We start from the raw sequence: 20,165 nt of genomic DNA, 5'->3' as shown, positions 1-20,165 counted from the left end.
TAGCTTAGCATCATCAGGACAGGGATAATAGTTAGCTTAGCATCTTCAGGACAGGGACAACAGTTAGCTTGGCATCATCAGGACAGGGATAACAGTTAGCTTAGCATCTTCAGGACAGGGACAACAGTTAGCTTAGCATCATTAGGACAGGGACAACAGTTAGCTTAGCATCTTCAGGACAGGGACAACATTTAGCTTAGCATCATCAGATATTGTAAACTATGAATACTACTGTAGTTGTTTTTCCTTCACTAGAAGACTCTGAAAAGATTAAAGTTTCACAACATCTCAGATCTAAAGACAATCTGTCATAATGTCTCACATCTAAAGACAATCTGTTATAATGTCTCACATCTAAAGACAATCTGTCCTAATGTCTCAACATCTAAAGACAATCTGTTATAATGTCTCACATCTAAAGACAATCTGTCCTAATGTCTCAACATCTAAAGACAATCTGTTATGTCTCACATCTAAAGACAATCTGTCCTAATGTCTCAACATCTAAAGACAATCTGTTATAATGTCTCACATCTAAAGACAATCTGTCCTAATGTCTCAACATCTAAAGACAATCTGTTATAATGTCTCAACATCTAAAGACAATCTGTCCTAATGTCTCAACATCTAAAGACAATCTGTTATAATGTCTCAACATCTAAAGACAATCTGTCCAAATGTCTCACATCTAAAGACAATCTGTCATAATGTCTCAACATCTAAAGACAATCTGTCATAATGTCTCACATCTAAAGACAATCTGTCCTAATGTCTCTGAGACTAGAAGGTTTTACCACCAAGACTTCAAACTTAGGATCTTATCAAACACATTTGATTTGGTCTGAAGGCCTAGATTGGTCAGGTAGAGACTTTACCAAGACTCAGGATTTCATTCAATGATGGGACATTATTCTGAGACGGACGGCTTACATCCATCAGGTCAAACTGACTGAAAACTGTCAGAACTCAGTCAAAATTCAGTCAGAGAAAAAGACATCTGTGTGGACCAAACTATCAATCTCTCATTGCTTTCACACAACATGCATTCAACGAGCACATCTTCCACCTTTGTTTGGAACCAAACTGTTAAAACACATTCAAAACAGAATGATGGGACATTTCTGCAGAAATCATGTTGAAATATATAGAAAGTCTTAGATTATTTACAATAAAATGAATTAATATCCAGACATAACGTGTTGTTGATGAGAACTTAAGTATATAAGTATATATGTATGAGTATATAAGTATATATGTACAGTATGAGTATATAAGTATATATGTATGGGTTTATAAGTATATATGTATGAGTACAGTTATGTGAAAAAATTAGGACACCCATGCTAAAGTTGACTAAAAATTGGAATAAAAAAAATCATCTTTTGCAAATTGATCTTAATCCATCCATCCATCCATCCATCTTGGTCCGCTTTTCCGGTGTCGGGTCGCGGGGGGAGCAGCTCCAGCAGGGGACCCCAAACTTCCCTTTCCCGAGCCACATTAACCAGCTCCGACTGGGGGATCCCGAAGCGTTCCCAGGCCAGGTTGGAAATATAATCCCTCCACCTAGTCCTGGGTCTTCCCCGAGGCCTCCTCCCAGCTGGACGTCCCTCCACCTAGTCCTGGGTCTTCCCCGAGGCCTCCTCCCAGCTGGATGTGCCTGGAACACCTCCCTAGGGAGGTGCCCAGGGGGCATCCTTACCAGATGCCAGAACCACCTCAACTAGCTCCTTTCGACGCGAAGGAGCAGCGGCTCCACGGATGACTGAGCTTCTCACCCTATCTCTAAGGGAGACGCCAGCCACTCTCCTGAGGAAACCCATTTCGGCAGCTTGTACCCTGGATCTCGTTCTTTCCGTCATGACCCAGCCTTCATGACCATAGGTGAGGGTAGGAACGAAAACTGACCGGTAGATTGAGAGCTTTGCCTTCTGGCTCAGCTCTCTTTTCATCACAACGGTGCTATAAATTGAATGTAATACCGCACCCGCTGCGCCGATTCTCCGACCAATCTCCCGCTCCATTGTCCCCTCACTCGCGAACAAGACACCAAGGTATTTGAACTCCTTCACTTGGGGTAAGGACTCATTCCCTACCTGGAGAAGGCACTCCATCGGTTTCCTGCTGAGAACCATGGCCTCATGGCCTCTCGCTTTGGTCGTACAGAGATTGGCTGGCCCTGAGAAGAGACCCCCTCACCCCATACTCCCGCAGCACCTCCCACAGTATTTCCCGTGGGACCCGGTCAAACGCCTTCTCCAAATCCATGAAACATACGTAGACCAGTTGGGCATACTCCCAGGCTCCCTCCAGGATCCTTGCGAGAGTAAAGATCTGGTCCATTGTTCCACGACCAGGACAGAATCCACATTGTTCCTCTTCAATCTGAGGTTCGACTATCGGCCGAACCCTCCTTTCCAGCACCTTGGAGTAGACTTTACCGGGGAGGCTGAGAAGTGGGGACCACCACCCCGGTCTGCCACTCCTTAGGCACCGTCCCAGACTTCCATGCAATGTTGAAGAGGCGTGTCAACCAAGACAGCCCCTCCACACCCAGAGCCTTGAGCATTTCTGGATGGATCTCATCAATCCCAGGGGCTTTGCCACTGTGGAGTTGTTTGACTACATCAGTGACTTCCGCCTGGGAAATTGACAACAATCCCCCATCATCCTCCAGCTCTGCCTCTACCATAGAGGGCGTATTAGTCGGATTCAGGAGTTCCTCAAAGTGCTCCTTCCACCGCCCTATTACCTCCTCAGTCGAGGTCAACAGTGTCCCATCCTTACTGTACACAGCTTGGATGGTTCCCCGCTTCCCCCTCCTGAGGTGGCGAACGGTTTTCCAGAAGCACCTTGGTGCCGACAGAAAGTCCTTCTCCATGTCTTCTCCAAACTTCTCCCACACCCGCTGCTTTGCCTCTTTCACGGCAGAGGCTGCAGCCCTTTGGGCCTTCGGTACCCTGCAACTGCCTCCGGAGTCCTCTGGGATAACATATCCCGGAAAGACTCCTTTTTCAGTCGGACGGCTTCCCTGACCACTGGTGTCCACCACGGTGTTCGTGGGTTACCGCCCCTTGAGGCACCTAAGACCCTAAGACCACAGCTCCTCGCCGCAGCTTCAGCAATGGAAACTTTGAACATTGTCCACTCTGGTTCAATGCCCCCAGCCTCCACAGGGATGCACGAAAAGCTCCGCCGGAGGTGTGAGTTGAAAGTCTGTCAGAGAGGGGCATCCTCCAGACGTTCCCAATTTACCCGCACTACCCGTTTGGGCTTACCAGGTCTGTCCAGAGTCTTCCCCCACCCCCTGACCCAACTCACCACCAGATGGTGATCGGTTGACAGCTCCGCCCCTCTCTTCACCCAAGTGTCCAAAACATACGGCCTCAGATCAGATGAAACGATTATAAAATCGATCATTGACCTTCGGCCTAGGGTGCTCTGGTACCAAGTACACTTATGAGCATCCCTATGTTCGAACATGGTGTTCGTTATAGACAATCCATGACTAGCACAGAAGTCCAACAACAAACAACCACTCTGGTTTAGATCAGGGAGGCCGTTCCTCCCAATCACGCCTCTCCATGTATCTCCATCATTGCCCACGTGCGCGTTGAAGTCCCCCAGCAGAACTATGGAGTCCCCCACTGGAGCCCCATGCAGGACTCCATTCAAAGTCTCCAAGAAGGCCGAATACTCCGAACTCTTGTTTGGTGCATATGCACAAACAACAGTCAGAGTTTTCCCCCCCACAACCCGCAGGCGTAGGGAGGCGACCCTCTCATCCACCGGGGTAAACTCCAACGTAGCGGCGCTCAGCCGGGGGCTTGTGAGTATCCCCACACCCGCCCGGCGCCTCACACCCTGGGCAACTCCGGAGAAGAAAAGAGTCCAACCCCTATCCAGGAGTATGGTTCCAAAACCGAGACTGTGCGTAGAGGTAAGCCCCACCAGATCTAACCGGTAGCGCTCCACCTCCCGCACCAGTTCCGGCTCCTTCCCCCATAGAGAGGTGATGTTCCACGTCCCCAGAGCCAGCGTCTGCTGCCCGGGTCTGGTCCGTCGAGGCCCCTGACCTTCACTGCCACCCGCCCCCAGCGGTTCCTCCCACAGGTGGTGGGCCCATGGGTTGGAGAGATGGATGCCACGTAGCTTTTTTGGGCTGTGCCCGGCCGGGCTCCGTGGCAAACCTGGCCACCAGACGCTCGCTGACGAGCCCTCCATCTGGGCCTGGTTCCAGACGGGGGCTTCCTCCGGGCAGGGTCACTCCATCTCTTCCTTGTTTTTTCATGGGGTTTTTGAACCATTCTTTGTCTGCCTGTCCTAGAGATTAACATGGTTTTATTTCAGTTAGCCTAATAGCTGGTTTGATTTGCATTGAGAGATGATTTTATGGAAAGTACCCCATGCCAATCTCTAGGTATGGTGAAGGGTATGTGATGATGTGGGGGTATGGTGAAGGGTATGTGATAATGTGGGGGTATGGTGAAGGGTATGTGATGATGTGGGGGTATGGTGAAGGGTATGTGATGATGTGGGGTATGGTGAAGGGTATGTGATGATGTGGGGGTATGGTGAAGGGTATGTGATGATGTGGGGTATGGTGAAGGGTATGTGATGATGTGGGGGTATGGTGAAGGGTATGTGATGATGTGGGGTATGGTGAAGGGTATGTGATGATGTGGGGTATGGTGAAGGGTATGTGATGATGTGGGGTATGGTGAAGGGTATGTGATGATGTGGGGTATGGTGAAGGGTATGTGATGATGTGGGGGCCAAGGGAACTTTATCAGGATGCATAGTATCCTGGATCCATGAAATAACTGGCCTTTCAAAATAAAAGTCTGCCTGCCTCTATGGGAATTTAACATAGGGGTGGACTGACTTATGCCCCCTGTATTTTAAGGAAGAACATTTATTTATTCACGATACATTATTCATTCACAAAGAAAATTGGTGTCCTTAAAGGTTGGATTTTTCCTCATTTTTTTAATTAAGGCATTAAGATCAATTTCCAAAAGATTATGTTTTTATTCCTCTTTTTAGTCAACTTTAGCATGGGTGTCCTAATTTTTTCACATGACTGTATATAAGTATATATGTATGAGTATAAGAGTATATATGTATGAGTATATGAGTATACTATACATGTTTTTGTGATTATTAGTGCAGCTCTGGAGAGTTGATCTCTGTGATGTTTTTCAGTCAGACTCAACAGGAAGTGAACGTGACCTCCGACCTCTGGCTGGTGATTTAGAGCAGAAGCAGTTTATATTTTAATCTGTCGGCCTGTAGAGGAGGGCGAGTTAATTCTCTGTGTGACCAGACACTTGTTTCAGGTTACAGAGAGGGGGAGGAAACACAGTCAGCAGGGCTAGAGACTGGAAGAGAAGGTCTGAGTGGTGATGGCCCAGTGGATATGACCCATGCCTTTGGTGTGAGAGATCTGGGTTAGATTCCCACTGTGATACTTCAACCAATGTGTCCCTGAGCAAAGCACTTAACCCCTAGTTGCTCCAGAGGCGTGCGACTTCTGACATATATAGCAATTCTAAGTTGCTTTTGATAAAAAGGTCAGCTAAATGACATGTAATGTAATGAATTGGACAGATAGTCTAGCTAGCTTTCTGGATGGAGGAGCAGTTAACCATAGTCCGCACAAATCCACCGGAGGTTAGAACGCCAACACAGAGACAGAGGAAGGAGACCTCTGACCTCTCTTCTGCACCACGGAGCAATCCCGGAAGTGGAACATCGTGGATAAAGGCTAGTCTGAGGTCAGCTGAGACTAGCATACGAGATGTTTTAAGGCCCAGACACACCAACCAGGTGGCCGACCGTCAGCAGTAAAGCCAGTGTGACTGATCAGTCTCCCCGAGTTGGTCCAAAAAGTTGAACACACCGAAGAGACGAGACGTAATACGTCTCCATAACAGCAGGCGGCACTAATCTGTATTGTTGCCCTAAAGTGAAAACCGGCAGCTGATTGGACGAACGCGTCACGTGGGTCTGGTTTCTCCAGAAATTCAAAGCCAGACTGTCATGGCGACTCGTTCAGAATACGATCTCATATTGGACTAAAATAGTTCACCGAAACGTGTTTCTGAAAACATTTTAAGAGAGAAATAGGCCGTGCAGTTGCTGAATCTGTCTTCATTTCAGATCAACAAAGGTCAGTTTAAAAGATTTTCATCAGATTTTGAGAGACTCTAGTCACGCTCATCTCGCTCCCCGTTTCCTGGTTAGCTCTCCACCAATCAGATGGCTCATTGAGTCCGACTGCCGGCAGTGCCCGCCCCGCCGATTATACATGTCAAATCAGCCAAAATGAAGGCCGACGGCCCCTCGGACGGATGACGGCACAGAACACACCAAACAGACTCGAGTCACCGACCTCCCAGACTGTCAGACGGAGGATTATTGTAGTGGAAGTTTTCTTGTTAACAGCAGGAGAGTAGATTAGAAACACAAGAAATGAAACTAAGTTACTGAGAATGAATCCAAAGTTTAGTCTTGAGTATTTATTTATATTTGCAAATATAGGAACATGGTTTCACAAGTACAACAGCACAGTGGGAAAGTGTATTCAACGAATGAGAGAAAGCACACAGTATATATGCATCTTCAGTGAGACAGAAAAGGCATGCCCCTCTTTCTAAACATGACTCAACATTTCTTACAATCAAACATAGTCAGACATTCAGGAGCCACTTCACTTCTTCCCCACTTTCTACCCCAAAGTTAGACATCCCGTTTATCTCAACTATGTGAGAAGTCTCAACTATTCAGGGAGAAATAACAGATAGTATAGGGTGACCTTGTAGTCCCTATCTGTTCAGCGTACATATTACGTTCCCAGACTTGGTGGCTCTTACTTTCAACATGTGAGAATAAGAGAAGAAAAAAACCTTCAGCATTGTGAGACAAAGTAAAACAGAAATAAGACAAAAATATAAAGAATCATGCTTAAATATAATTTTGCCACTACATTATCAGCTCGGTGTGTCAGGGCCTTAAGACACGTAGAAACCCAGTCAGTCTGTCTGAGAGCTGTTGAAACACTAAATGTTCCCGTACCTGTCTTTGGCTCCACGGAGAAGTATGGCGGACCTTGCAGGATGCTGTAAACCAGTCTGGCAGAGTTTCCGTACGTTGGATCATCAGCGTCGGTCGCCACCACTGTCACCACCGACGTTCCTGAACACAGACACATTTCACCGTTGGAGCCAAAATAATGAATTCATTATTTCATAGTAACAGCAAGATTATTTGTATTTCATTTTGAGATAATAACATTTGGATTTGAAATTTGGAACGTAAAATGATTCTGTCCCCCACAGTTACAACACATATAGACTCATATAGACAATACATGTATATATGGGGACGAAAACTCATTAAAACTCATTTTCAAACATTTCTCTTAGGGAGGGGGGCATGCCCCTAGACCCCCCTACACACACACAGGCACGCATGCACGCACATACAAACACACACAGGGAGCACACGCACCCACACACACAAACACACGCCCAGACACACACACACACACACACACACACACACACACACATACATACACACACATACAAACACACACAGGCACGCACGCGCACACACACACACACACACACACACACACACACACACACAAACACACGCCCAGACAGATACACACACATACAAACACACACAGGCACGCACGCACGCACACACACACACACACACACACACACACACACACACACACACACACACACACAAACACACGCCCAGACACATACACACACATACAAACACACACAGGCACGATGCACGCACATACAAATACACACAGGCACGCACACACACACACACACACACACACACACACAAACACACACACACACACACACACACACACACACACACACACACACACACACACACACACACACACACACACACACACACACACACACACACACACACACACACATGTCAGTGTTTTCAATCGATCGTAAATAAAATGTGGGCAACTGGGAGAGGATCTTTGAATGAAATCCTCCTCCTGAACAGTCCGTCCTAGACTGGGTAAACTAAAGACTAACCCTAAAGATTGAGCTTGGTCTGCTGATAGCCAGACTAAGGCCGTCCCCCTCCCCTCGGAGATTACGCCCCCCCCCTGCAGGTGTCGGGACTCCCCCCCCCCTGCAAGTGTTGGGACTCCCCCACCCTGCAGGTGATGGGACTCACCGACTGGCGACCTCTCGGCGACCTGGGCCGTGTACGGTCCGTCCAGGAACTTGGGCTGGTTGTCATTGATGTCCTGGACTTTGATGATGAACTTGGACTCAGGTTCCAGTGGCAGATTGGTGTTTTTATCTCGAGCCTGCGCTCGCAGCGTGTAGAAGGCCTGCAGCTCCCGGTCCAGCCTCTTGGTGGCGTGAATGTCTCCCGTGTTCTCATCGATGGTGAAGATGGACAAGGCTCCTTCACCGCTCAGGACATACCGCACCTGGCCGTCTCCTTTATCCAGGTCAGAGTGGAGCTGCAGGAGACAAAGAGACAAAGAGACAAAGAGACAATGAGACAAAGTGACAAGGAGACAATGAGACAATGAGACAAAGAGACAAAGAGACAAAGAGACAAGGAGACAAGGAGACAAAGACAAAGAGACAAGGAGACAAGAAGACAATGAGACAAAGAGACAATGAGAGGAGACAATGAGGCAAAGAGACAATGAGATGATGAGACAATGAGACAAGGACACAAGTAGACTCAGAATCAGAACAAAAACATGTTCTCAAAGTCTGAAGTCAGAACCAGACCAGATGGACTCTCAGTGATGATTTAATGATTAAAGCGCCATACCTTCCCGACGTACAGCGGCTCGTCTCCAGTGTACTCCTCCAGGACGAAGAACTGGTTCCACACCCAGCTCCTCCTCCTCCTCTGATGGACTCCTCCTCCAACTGCTCCTCGTCCTCCGGAAGCCGGATGGAGGACGGAGTTCAGAGTCATCGCCTCGCAGCCAGACTCCTCCCACAGGGCCACAAATGCACTGAGCACGCTCAGAAACCACAGACCACAACTCATCTCTGATGGGAAAAACACATCACACTGTCACACTGTCTAACAAAAGCACGTCATACTGTCCCACAAAAACACGTCAAACTGTCTCACAAAAACACGTCAAACTGTCTCACAAAAACACGTCAAACTGTCTCACAAAAACACGTCAAACTGTCCCACAAAAACACGTCAAACTGTCTCACAAAAACACGTCAAACTGTCCCACAAAAACACGTCAAACTGTCTCACAAAAACACGTCAAACTGTCCCACAAAAACACGTCAAACTGTCCCACAAAAACACGTCAAACTGTCCCACAAAAACACGTCAAAATGTCCCACAAAAACACGTCAAACTGTCCCATAAAAACACGTCAAACTGTCCCACAAAAACAAGTCAAACTGTCCCATAAAAACACGTCAAACTGTCCCACAAAAACACGTCAAAATGTCCCACAAAAACACGTCAAACTGTCCCATAAAAACACGTCAAACTGTCCCACAAAAACACGTCAAACTGTCCCATAAAAACACGTCAAACTGTCCCACAAAAACACGTCAAACTGTCCCATAAAAACACGTCAAAGTGTCTCACAAAAACACATTAAACTGTCTCACAAAAACACGTCAAACTGTCTCACAAAAACACGTCAAACTGTCCCACAAAAACACGTCAAACTGTCCCACAAAAACACGTCAAACTGTCCCACAAAAACACGTCAAACTGTCTCACAAAAACACGTCAAACTGTCTCACAAAAACACATCAAACTGTTTCACAAAAACACGTCAAACTGTCCCACAAAAACACGTCAAACTGTCCCACAAAAACACATCAAACTGTTTCACAAAAACACGTCAAACTGTCCCACAAAAACACGTCAAACTGTCCCACAAAAACACGTCAAACTGTCCCACAAAAACACGTCAAACTGTCTCACAAAAACACGTCAAACTGTCTCACAAAAACACATCAAACTGTTTCACAAAAACACGTCAAACTGTCCCACAAAAACACGTCAAACTGTCCCACAAAAACACATCAAACTGTTTCACAAAAACACGTCAAACTGTCCCACAAAAACACATCAAACTGTTTCACAAAAACACGTCAAACTGTCCCACAAAAACACGTCAAAGTCACATAAAAACACGTCAAACTGTCCCACAAAAACACGTCAAACTGTCCCACAAAAACACATCAAACTGTCCCATAAAAACACGTCAAAGTGTCTCACAAAAACACATTAAACTGTCTCACAAAAACACGTCAAACTGTCTCACAAAAACACATCAAACTGTCTCACAAAAACACGTCAACTGTCCCACAAAAACAAGTCAAACTGTCTCACAAAAACACATCAAACTGTCTCACAAAAACACATCAAACTGTCTCAAAAAAACACGTCAAACTGTCCCACAAAAACACGTCAAACTGTCTCACAAAAACACGTCAAACTGTCTCACAAAAACACGTCAAACTGTCTCACAAAAACACGTCAAACTGTCTCACAAAAACACGTCAAACTGTCCCACAAAAACACGTCAAACTGTCTCACAAAAACACGTCGAACTGTCTCACAAAAACACGTCAAACTGTCTCACAAAAACACGTCAAACTGTCTCACAAAAACACGTCAAACTGTCTCACAAAAACACGTCAAACTGTCTCACAAAAACACGTCAAACTGTCCCATAAAAACTGCAGGAGACAAAGAGACAAAGAGACAATGAGACAAAGTGACAAGGAGACAATGAGACAAAGAGACAAAGAGACAAGGAGACAAAGAGACAAAGAGACAAGGAGACAATGAGACAAAGACAAAGAGACAAGGAGACAAGGAGACAAGGAGACATCAAACTGTCCCATAAAAACACGTCAAACTGTCCCACAAAAACACGTCAAACTGTCCCATAAAAACACGTCAAACTGTCCCACAAAAACACGTCAAAATGTCCCACAAAAACACGTCAAACTGTCCCATAAAAACACGTCAAACTGTCCCACAAAAACACGTCAAACTGTCCCATAAAAACACGTCAAACTGTCCCACAAAAACACGTCAAACTGTCCCATAAAAACACGTCAAAGTGTCTCACAAAAACACATTAAACTGTCTCACAAAAACACGTCAAACTGTCTCACAAAAACACGTCAAACTGTCCCATAAAAACACGTCAAACTGTCCCACAAAAACACGTCAAACTGTCCCATAAAAACACGTCAAACTGTCCCACAAAAACACGTCAAACTGTCCCACAAAAACACGTCAAACTGTCCCATAAAAACACGTCAAACTGTCCCACAAAAACACGTCAAACTGTCCCATAAAAACACGTCAAAGTGTCTCACAAAAACACATTAAACTGTCTCACAAAAACACGTCAAACTGTCTCACAAAAACACATCAAACTGTCTCACAAAAACACATCAAACTGTCTCAAAAAAACACGTCAACTGTCCCACAAAAACAAGTCAAACTGTCTCACAAAAACACATCAAACTGTCCCACAAAAACACGTCAAACTGTCCCACAAAAACACGTCAAACTGTTTCACAAAAACACGTCAAACTGTCCCACAAAAACACGTCAAACTGTCCCACAAAAACACATCAAACTGTTTCACAAAAACACGTCAAACTGTCCCACAAAAACACGTCAGTCACATAAAAACACGTCAAACTGTCCCACAAAAACACGTCAAACTGTCCCACAAAAACACGTCAAACTGTCCCATAAAAACACGTCAAAGTGTCTCACAAAAAGACATTAAACTGTCTCACAAAACACGTCAAACTGTCTCACAAAAACACATCAAACTGTCTCACAAAAACACGTCAAACTGTCTCACAAAAACACGTCAACTGTCCCACAAAAACAAGTCAAACTGTCTCACAAAAACACATCAAACTGTCTCACAAAAACACATCAAACTGTCTCAAAAAAACACGTCAAACTGTCCCACAAAAACACGTCAAACTGTCTCACAAAAACACGTCAAACTGTCTCACAAAAACACGTCAAACTGTCTCACAAAAACACGTCAAACTGTCCCACAAAAACACGTCAAACTGTCTCACAAAAACACGTCGAACTGTCTCACAAAAACACGTCAAACTGTCTCACAAAAACACGTCAAACTGTCTCACAAAAACACGTCAAACTGTCTCACAAAAACACGTCAAACTGTCTCACAAAAACACGTCAAACTGTCCCATAAAAACTGCAGGAGAAAAAGAGACAAAGAGACAATGAGACAAAGTGACAAGGAGACAATGAGACAAAGAGACAAGGAGACAAAGAGACAAGGAGACAATGAGACAAGGAGACAAGGAGACATCAAACTGTCCCATAAAAACACGTCAAACTGTCCCACAAAAACACGTCAAACTGTCCCATAAAAACACGTCAAACTGTCCCACAAAAACACGTCAAACTGTCCCACAAAAACACGTCAAACTGTCCCATAAAAACACGTCAAACTGTCCCACAAAAACACGTCAAACTGTCCCATAAAAACACGTCAAACTGTCCCACAAAAACACGTCAAACTGTCCCATAAAAACACGTCAAAGTGTCTCACAAAAACACATTAAACTGTCTCACAAAAACACGTCAAACTGTCTCACAAAAACACATCAAACTGTCTCACAAAAACACATCAAACTGTCCCATAAAAACACGTCAAACTGTCCCACAAAAACACGTCAAACTGTCCCATAAAAACACGTCAAACTGTCCCACAAAAACACGTCAAACTGTCCCACAAAAACACGTCAAACTGTCCCATAAAAACACGTCAAACTGTCCCACAAAAACACGTCAAACTGTCCCATAAAAACACGTCAAAGTGTCTCACAAAAACACATCAAACGTCTCACAAAAACACATCAAACTGTCTCACAAAAACACATCAAACTGTCTCAAAAAAACACGTCAACTGTCCCACAAAAACAAGTCAAACTGTCTCACAAAAACACATCAAACTGTCCCACAAAAACACGTCAAACTGTCCCACAAAAACACGTCAAACTGTTTCACAAAAACACGTCAAACTGTCCCACAAAAACACGTCAAACTGTCCCACAAAAACACATCAAACTGTCTCACAAAAACACGTCAAACTGTCTCACAAAAACACATCAAACTGTTTCACAAAAACACGTCAAACTGTCCCACAAAAACACGTCAAACTGTCCCACAAAAACACATCAAACTGTTTCACAAAAACACGTCAAACTGTTCCACAAAAACACGTCAGTCACATAAAAACACGTCAAACTGTCCCACAAAAACACGTCAAACTGTCCCACAAAAACACGTCAAACTGTCCCATAAAAACACGTCAAAGTGTCTCACAAAAAGACATTAAACTGTCTCACAAAAACACGTCAAACTGTCTCACAAAAACACATCAAACTGTCTCACAAAAACACGTCAACTGTCCCACAAAAACAAGTCAAACTGTCTCACAAAAACACATTAAACTGTCTCACAAAAACACATCAAACTGTCTCACAAAAACACATCAAACTGTCTCAAAAAAACACGTCAACTGTCCCACAAAAACAAGTCAAACTGTCTCACAAAAACACATCAAACTGTCCCACAAAAACACGTCAAACTGTCCCACAAAAACACGTCAAACTGTCCCACAAAAACAAGTCAAACTGTCTCACAAAAACACATCAAACTGTCCCACAAAAACACGTCAAACTGTCCCACAAAAACACGTCAAACTGTTTCACAAAAACACGTCAAACTGTCCCACAAAAACACGTCAAACTGTCCCACAAAAACACATCAAACTGTCTCACAAAAACACGTCAAACTGTCTCACAAAAACACATCAAACTGTTTCACAAAAACACGTCAAACTGTCCCACAAAAACACATCAAACTGTTTCACAAAAACACGTCAAACTGTCCCACAAAAACACGTCAGTCACATAAAAACACGTCAAACTGTCCCACAAAAACACGTCAAACTGTCCCACAAAAACACGTCAAACTGTCCCATAAAAACACGTCAAAGTGTCTCACAAAAAGACATTAAACTGTCTCACAAAAACACGTCAAACTGTCTCACAAAAACACATCAAACTGTCTCACAAAAACACGTCAACTGTCCCACAAAAACAAGTCAAACTGTCTCACAAAAACACATCAAACTGTCTCACAAAAACACATCAAACTGTCTCAAAAAAACACGTCAAACTGTCCCACAAAAACACGTCAAACTGTCTCACAAAAACACGTCAAACTGTCTCACAAAAACACGTCAAACTGTCTCACAAAAACACGTCAAACTGTCTCACAAAAACACGTCAAACTGTCTCACAAAAACACGTCAAACTGTCCCATAAAAACTGCAGGAGACAAAGAGACAAAGAGACAATGAGACAAAGTGACAAGGAGACAATGAGACAAAGAGAGAAGGAGACAACGAGACAAAGAGACAAGGAGACAATGAGACAAAGACAAAGAGACAAGGAGACAAGGAGACATCAAACTGTCCCATAAAAACACGTCAAACTGTCCCACAAAAACACGTCAAACTGTCCCATAAAAACACGTCAAACTGTCCCACAAAAACACGTCAAAATGTCCCACAAAAACACGTCAAACTGTACCATAAAAACACGTCAAACTGTCCCACAAAAACACGTCAAACTGTCCCATAAAAACACGTCAAACTGTCCCACAAAAACACGTCAAACTGTCCCATAAAAACACGTCAAAGTGTCTCACAAAAACACATTAAACTGTCTCACAAAAACACGTCAAACTGTCTCACAAAAACACATCAAACTGTCCCATAAAAACACGTCAAACTGTCTCACAAAAACACGTCAAACTGTCTCACAAAAACACGTCAAACTGTCTCACAAAAACACGTCAAACTGTCTCACAAAAACACGTCAAACTGTCTCACAAAAACACGTCAAACTGTCCCATAAAAACTGCAGGAGACAAAGAGACAAAGAGACAATGAGACAAAGAGACAAAGAGACAAGGAGACAAGGAGACATTGAGACATTGAGACAAAGAGACAAAGAGAAAAAGAGAAAAAGAGACAAGGAGACAATGAGACAAAGACAAAGAGACAAAGAGACAAGGAGACAAGGAGACATCAAACTGTCCCATAAAAACACGTCAAACTGTCCCACAAAAACACGTCAAACTGTCCCATAAAAACACGTCAAACTGTCCCACAAAAACACGTCAAACTGTCCCACAAAAACACATCAAACTGTTTCACAAAAACACGTCAAACTGTTTCACAAAAGCACGTCAAACTGTCCCACAAAAACACGTCAAACTGTCTCACAAAAACACGTCAAACTGTCTCACAAAAACACGTCAAACTGTCTCACAAAAACACGTCAAACTGTCCCACAAAAACACGTCAAACTGTCTCACAAAAACACGTCGAAATGTCTCACAAAAACACGTCAAACTGTCTCACAAAAACACGTCAAACTGTCTCACAAAAACACGTCAAACTGTCTCACAAAAACACGTCAAACTGTCTCACAAAAACACGTCAAACTGTCCCATAAAAACTGCAGGAGACAAAGAGACAAAGAGACAATGAGACAAAGTGACAAGGAGACAATGAGACAAAGAGACAAAGAGACAAGGAGACAAAGAGACAAAGAGACAAGGAGACAATGAGACAAAGACAAAGAGACAAGGAGACAAGGAGACAAGGAGACATCAAACTGTCCCATAAAAACACGTCAAACTGTCCCACAAAAACACGTCAAACTGTCCCATAAAAACACGTCAAACTGTCCCACAAAAACACGTCAAAATGTCCCACAAAAACACGTCAAACTGTCCCATAAAAACACGTCAAACTGTCCCACAAAAACACGTCAAACTGTCCCATAAAAACACGTCAAACTGTCCCACAAAAACACGTCAAACTGTCCCATAAAAACACGTCAAAGTGTCTCACAAAAACACATTAAACTGTCTCACAAAAACACGTCAAACTGTCTCACAAAAACACGTCAAACTGTCCCATAAAAACACGTCAAACTGTCCCACAAAAACACGTCAAACTGTCCCATAAAAACACGTCAAACTGTCCCACAAAAACACGTCAAACTGTCCCACAAAAACACGTCAAACTGTCCCATAAAAACACGTCAAACTGTCCCACAAAAACACGTCAAACTGTCCCATAAAAACACGTCAAAGTGTCTCACAAAAACACATTAAACTGTCTCACAAAAACACGTCAAACTGTCTCACAAAAACACATCAAACTGTCTCACAAAAACACATCAAACTGTCTCAAAAAAACACGTCAACTGTCCCACAAAAACAAGTCAAACTGTCTCACAAAAACACATCAAACTGTCCCACAAAAACACGTCAAACTGTCCCACAAAAACACGTCAAACTGTTTCACAAAAACACGTCAAACTGTCCCACAAAAACACGTCAAACTGTCCCACAAAAACACATCAAACTGTTTCACAAAAACACGTCAAACTGTCCCACAAAAACACGTCAGTCACATAAAAACACGTCAAACTGTCCCACAAAAACACGTCAAACTGTCCCACAAAAACACGTCAAACTGTCCCATAAAAACACGTCAAAGTGTCTCACAAAAAGACATTAAACTGTCTCACAAAAACACGTCAAACTGTCTCACAAAAACACATCAAACTGTCTCACAAAAACACGTCAAACTGTCTCACAAAAACACGTCAACTGTCCCACAAAAACAAGTCAAACTGTCTCACAAAAACACATCAAACTGTCTCACAAAAACACATCAAACTGTCTCAAAAAAACACGTCAAACTGTCCCACAAAAACACGTCAAACTGTCTCACAAAAACACGTCAAACTGTCTCACAAAAACACGTCAAACTGTCTCACAAAAACACGTCAAACTGTCCCACAAAAACACGTCAAACTGTCTCACAAAAACACGTCGAACTGTCTCACAAAAACACGTCAAACTGTCTCACAAAAACACGTCAAACTGTCTCACAAAAACACGTCAAACTGTCTCACAAAAACACGTCAAACTGTCTCACAAAAACACGTCAAACTGTCCCATAAAAACTGCAGGAGAAAAAGAGACAAAGAGACAATGAGACAAAGTGACAAGGAGACAATGAGACAAAGAGACAAGGAGACAAAGAGACAAGGAGACAATGAGACAAGGAGACAAGGAGACATCAAACTGTCCCATAAAAACACGTCAAACTGTCCCACAAAAACACGTCAAACTGTCCCATAAAAACACGTCAAACTGTCCCACAAAAACACGTCAAACTGTCCCACAAAAACACGTCAAACTGTCCCACAAAAACACGTCAAACTGTCCCACAAAAACACGTCAAACTGTCCCATAAAAACACGTCAAACTGTCCCACAAAAACACGTCAAACTGTCCCATAAAAACACGTCAAAGTGTCTCACAAAAACACATTAAACTGTCTCACAAAAACACGTCAAACTGTCTCACAAAAACACATCAAACTGTCTCACAAAAACACATCAAACTGTCCCATAAAAACACGTCAAACTGTCCCACAAAAACACGTCAAACTGTCCCATAAAAACACGTCAAACTGTCTCACAAAAACACATCAAACTGTCTCACAAAAACACATCAAACTGTCCCATAAAAACACGTCAAACTGTCCCACAAAAACACGTCAAACTGTCCCATAAAAACACGTCAAACTGTCCCACAAAAACACGTCAAACTGTCCCACAAAAACACGTCAAACTGTCCCATAAAAACACGTCAAACTGTCCCACAAAAACACGTCAAACTGTCCCATAAAAACACGTCAAAGTGTCTCACAAAAACACATTAAACTGTCTCACAAAAACACATTAAACTGTCTCACAAAAACACATCAAACTGTCTCAAAAAAACACGTCAACTGTCCCACAAAAACAAGTCAAACTGTCTCACAAAAACACATCAAACTGTCCCACAAAAACACGTCAAACTGTCCCACAAAAACACGTCAAACTGTCCCATAAAAACACGTCAAACTGTCCCACAAAAACACGTCAAACTGTCCCATAAAAACACGTCAAACTGTCCCACAAAAACACGTCAAAATGTCCCACAAAAACACGTCAAACTGTACCATAAAAACACGTCAAACTGTCCCACAAAAACACGTCAAACTGTCCCATAAAAACACGTCAAACTGTCCCACAAACACACGTCAAACTGTCCCATAAAAACACGTCAAAGTGTCTCACAAAAACACATTAAACTGTCTCACAAAAACACGTCAAACTGTCTCACAAAAACACATCAAACTGTCCCATAAAAACACGTCAAACTGTCTCACAAAAACACGTCAAACTGTCTCACAAAAACACGTCAAACTGTCTCACAAAAACACGTCAAACTGTCTCACAAAAACACGTCAAACTGTCTCACAAAAACACGTCAAACTGTCCCATAAAAACTGCAGGAGACAAAGAGACAAAGAGACAATGAGACAAAGAGACAAAGAGACAAGGAGACAAGGAGACATTGAGACATTGAGACAAAGAGACAAAGAGAAAAGAGAAAAAGAGACAAGGAGACAATGAGACAAAGACAAAGAGACAAAGAGACAAGGAGACAAGGAGACATCAAACTGTCCCATAAAAACACGTCAAACTGTCCCACAAAAACACGTCAAACTGTCCCATAAAAACACGTCAAACTGTCCCACAAAAACACGTCAAACTGTCCCACAAAAACACATCAAACTGTTTCACAAAAACACGTCAAACTGTTTCACAAAAGCACGTCAAACTGTCCCACAAAAACACGTCAAACTGTCCCACAAAAACACGTCAAACTGTCTCACAAAAACACGTCAAACTGTCTCACAAAAACACGTCAAACTGTCCCACAAAAACACGTCAAACTGTCCCACAAAAACACGTCAAACTGTCCCACAAAAACACGTCAAACTGTCTCACAAAAACACGTCAAACTGTCTCACAAAAACACGTCAAACTGTCTCACAAAAACACGTCAAACTGTCTCACAAAAACACGTCAAACTGTCCCATAAAAACTGCAGGAGACAAAGAGACAATGAGACAAAGTGACAATGAGACAATGAGACAATGAGACAATGAGACAAAGAGACAAAGAGACAAGGAGACAATGAGACAAAGACAAAGAGACAAGGAGACAAGGAGACATCAAACTGTCCCATAAAAACACGTCAAACTGTCCCACAAAAACACGTCAAACTGTCCCATAAAAACACGTCAAACTGTCCCACAAAAACACGTCAAACTGTCCCACAAAAACACGTCAAACTGTCCCACAAAAACACGTCAAACTGTCTCACAAAAACACGTCAAACTGTCCCACAAAAACACGTCAAACTGTCCCACAAAAACACGTCAAACTGTCTCACAAAAACACGTCAAACTGTCCCACAAAAACACGTCAAACTGTCCCACAAAAACACGTCAAACTGTCTCACAAAAACACGTCAAACTGTCTCACAAAAACACGTCAAACTGTTTCACAAAAACACGTCAAACTGTCCCACAAAAACACATCAAACTGTTTCACAAAAACCTGTCAAACTGTCTCACAAAAACACGTCAAACTGTCCCATAAAAACACGTCAAAGTGTCTCACAAAAACACATTAAACTGTCTCACAAAAACACGTCAAACTGTCTCACAAAAGCACATCAAACTGTCTCACAAAAACACATCAAACTGTCTCAAAAAAACACGTCAACTGTCCCACAAAAACAAGTCAAACTGTCTCACAAAAACACATCAAACTGTCTCACAAAAACACATCAAACTGTCTCAAAAAAACACGTCAAACTGTCCCACAAAAACACGTCAAACTGTCTCACAAAAACACGTCAAACTGTCTCACAAAAACACGTCAAACTGTCTCACAAAAACACGTCAAACTGTCCCATAAAAACTGCAGGAGACAAAGAGACAATGAGACAAAGTGACAAGGAGACAATGAGACAATGAGACAAAGAGACAAAGAGACAAGGAGACAATGAGACAAAGACAAAGAGACAAGGAGACAAGGAGACATCAAACTGTCCCACAAAAACACGTCAAACTGTCCCAT

General features: G+C 43.2%; 1 protein-coding gene across 1 annotated transcript in view; it reads right to left on the bottom strand.

Moving 5' to 3' along the window:
* The window catches only part of LOC116064111 (cadherin-7-like), a 30,669-nt gene extending 21,571 nt beyond the window's left edge, over window positions 1-9,098 (bottom strand). Inside the window, exons 1-3 of the mRNA XM_031319174.2 lie at window positions 8,854-9,098; window positions 8,236-8,530; window positions 7,078-7,197 (exon numbers count right to left, since the gene is read on the bottom strand). Of these exons, the coding sequence (XP_031175034.2) occupies window positions 7,078-7,197; window positions 8,236-8,530; window positions 8,854-9,078 (640 nt within the window). The 5' untranslated portion in view covers window positions 9,079-9,098. The remainder of the gene's footprint in view (window positions 1-7,077; window positions 7,198-8,235; window positions 8,531-8,853) is intronic.
* Window positions 9,099-20,165: the final 11,067 nt, after the last annotated feature.

Source organism: Sander lucioperca, chromosome 9 (assembly GCF_008315115.2).
Source record: "Sander lucioperca isolate FBNREF2018 chromosome 9, SLUC_FBN_1.2, whole genome shotgun sequence".
Lineage (NCBI taxonomy): Eukaryota > Metazoa > Chordata > Actinopteri > Perciformes > Percidae > Sander > Sander lucioperca.
The sequence above is the reverse complement of the archived record's forward strand: the minus strand, read 5'-3'. Positions and strand labels throughout refer to the sequence as shown.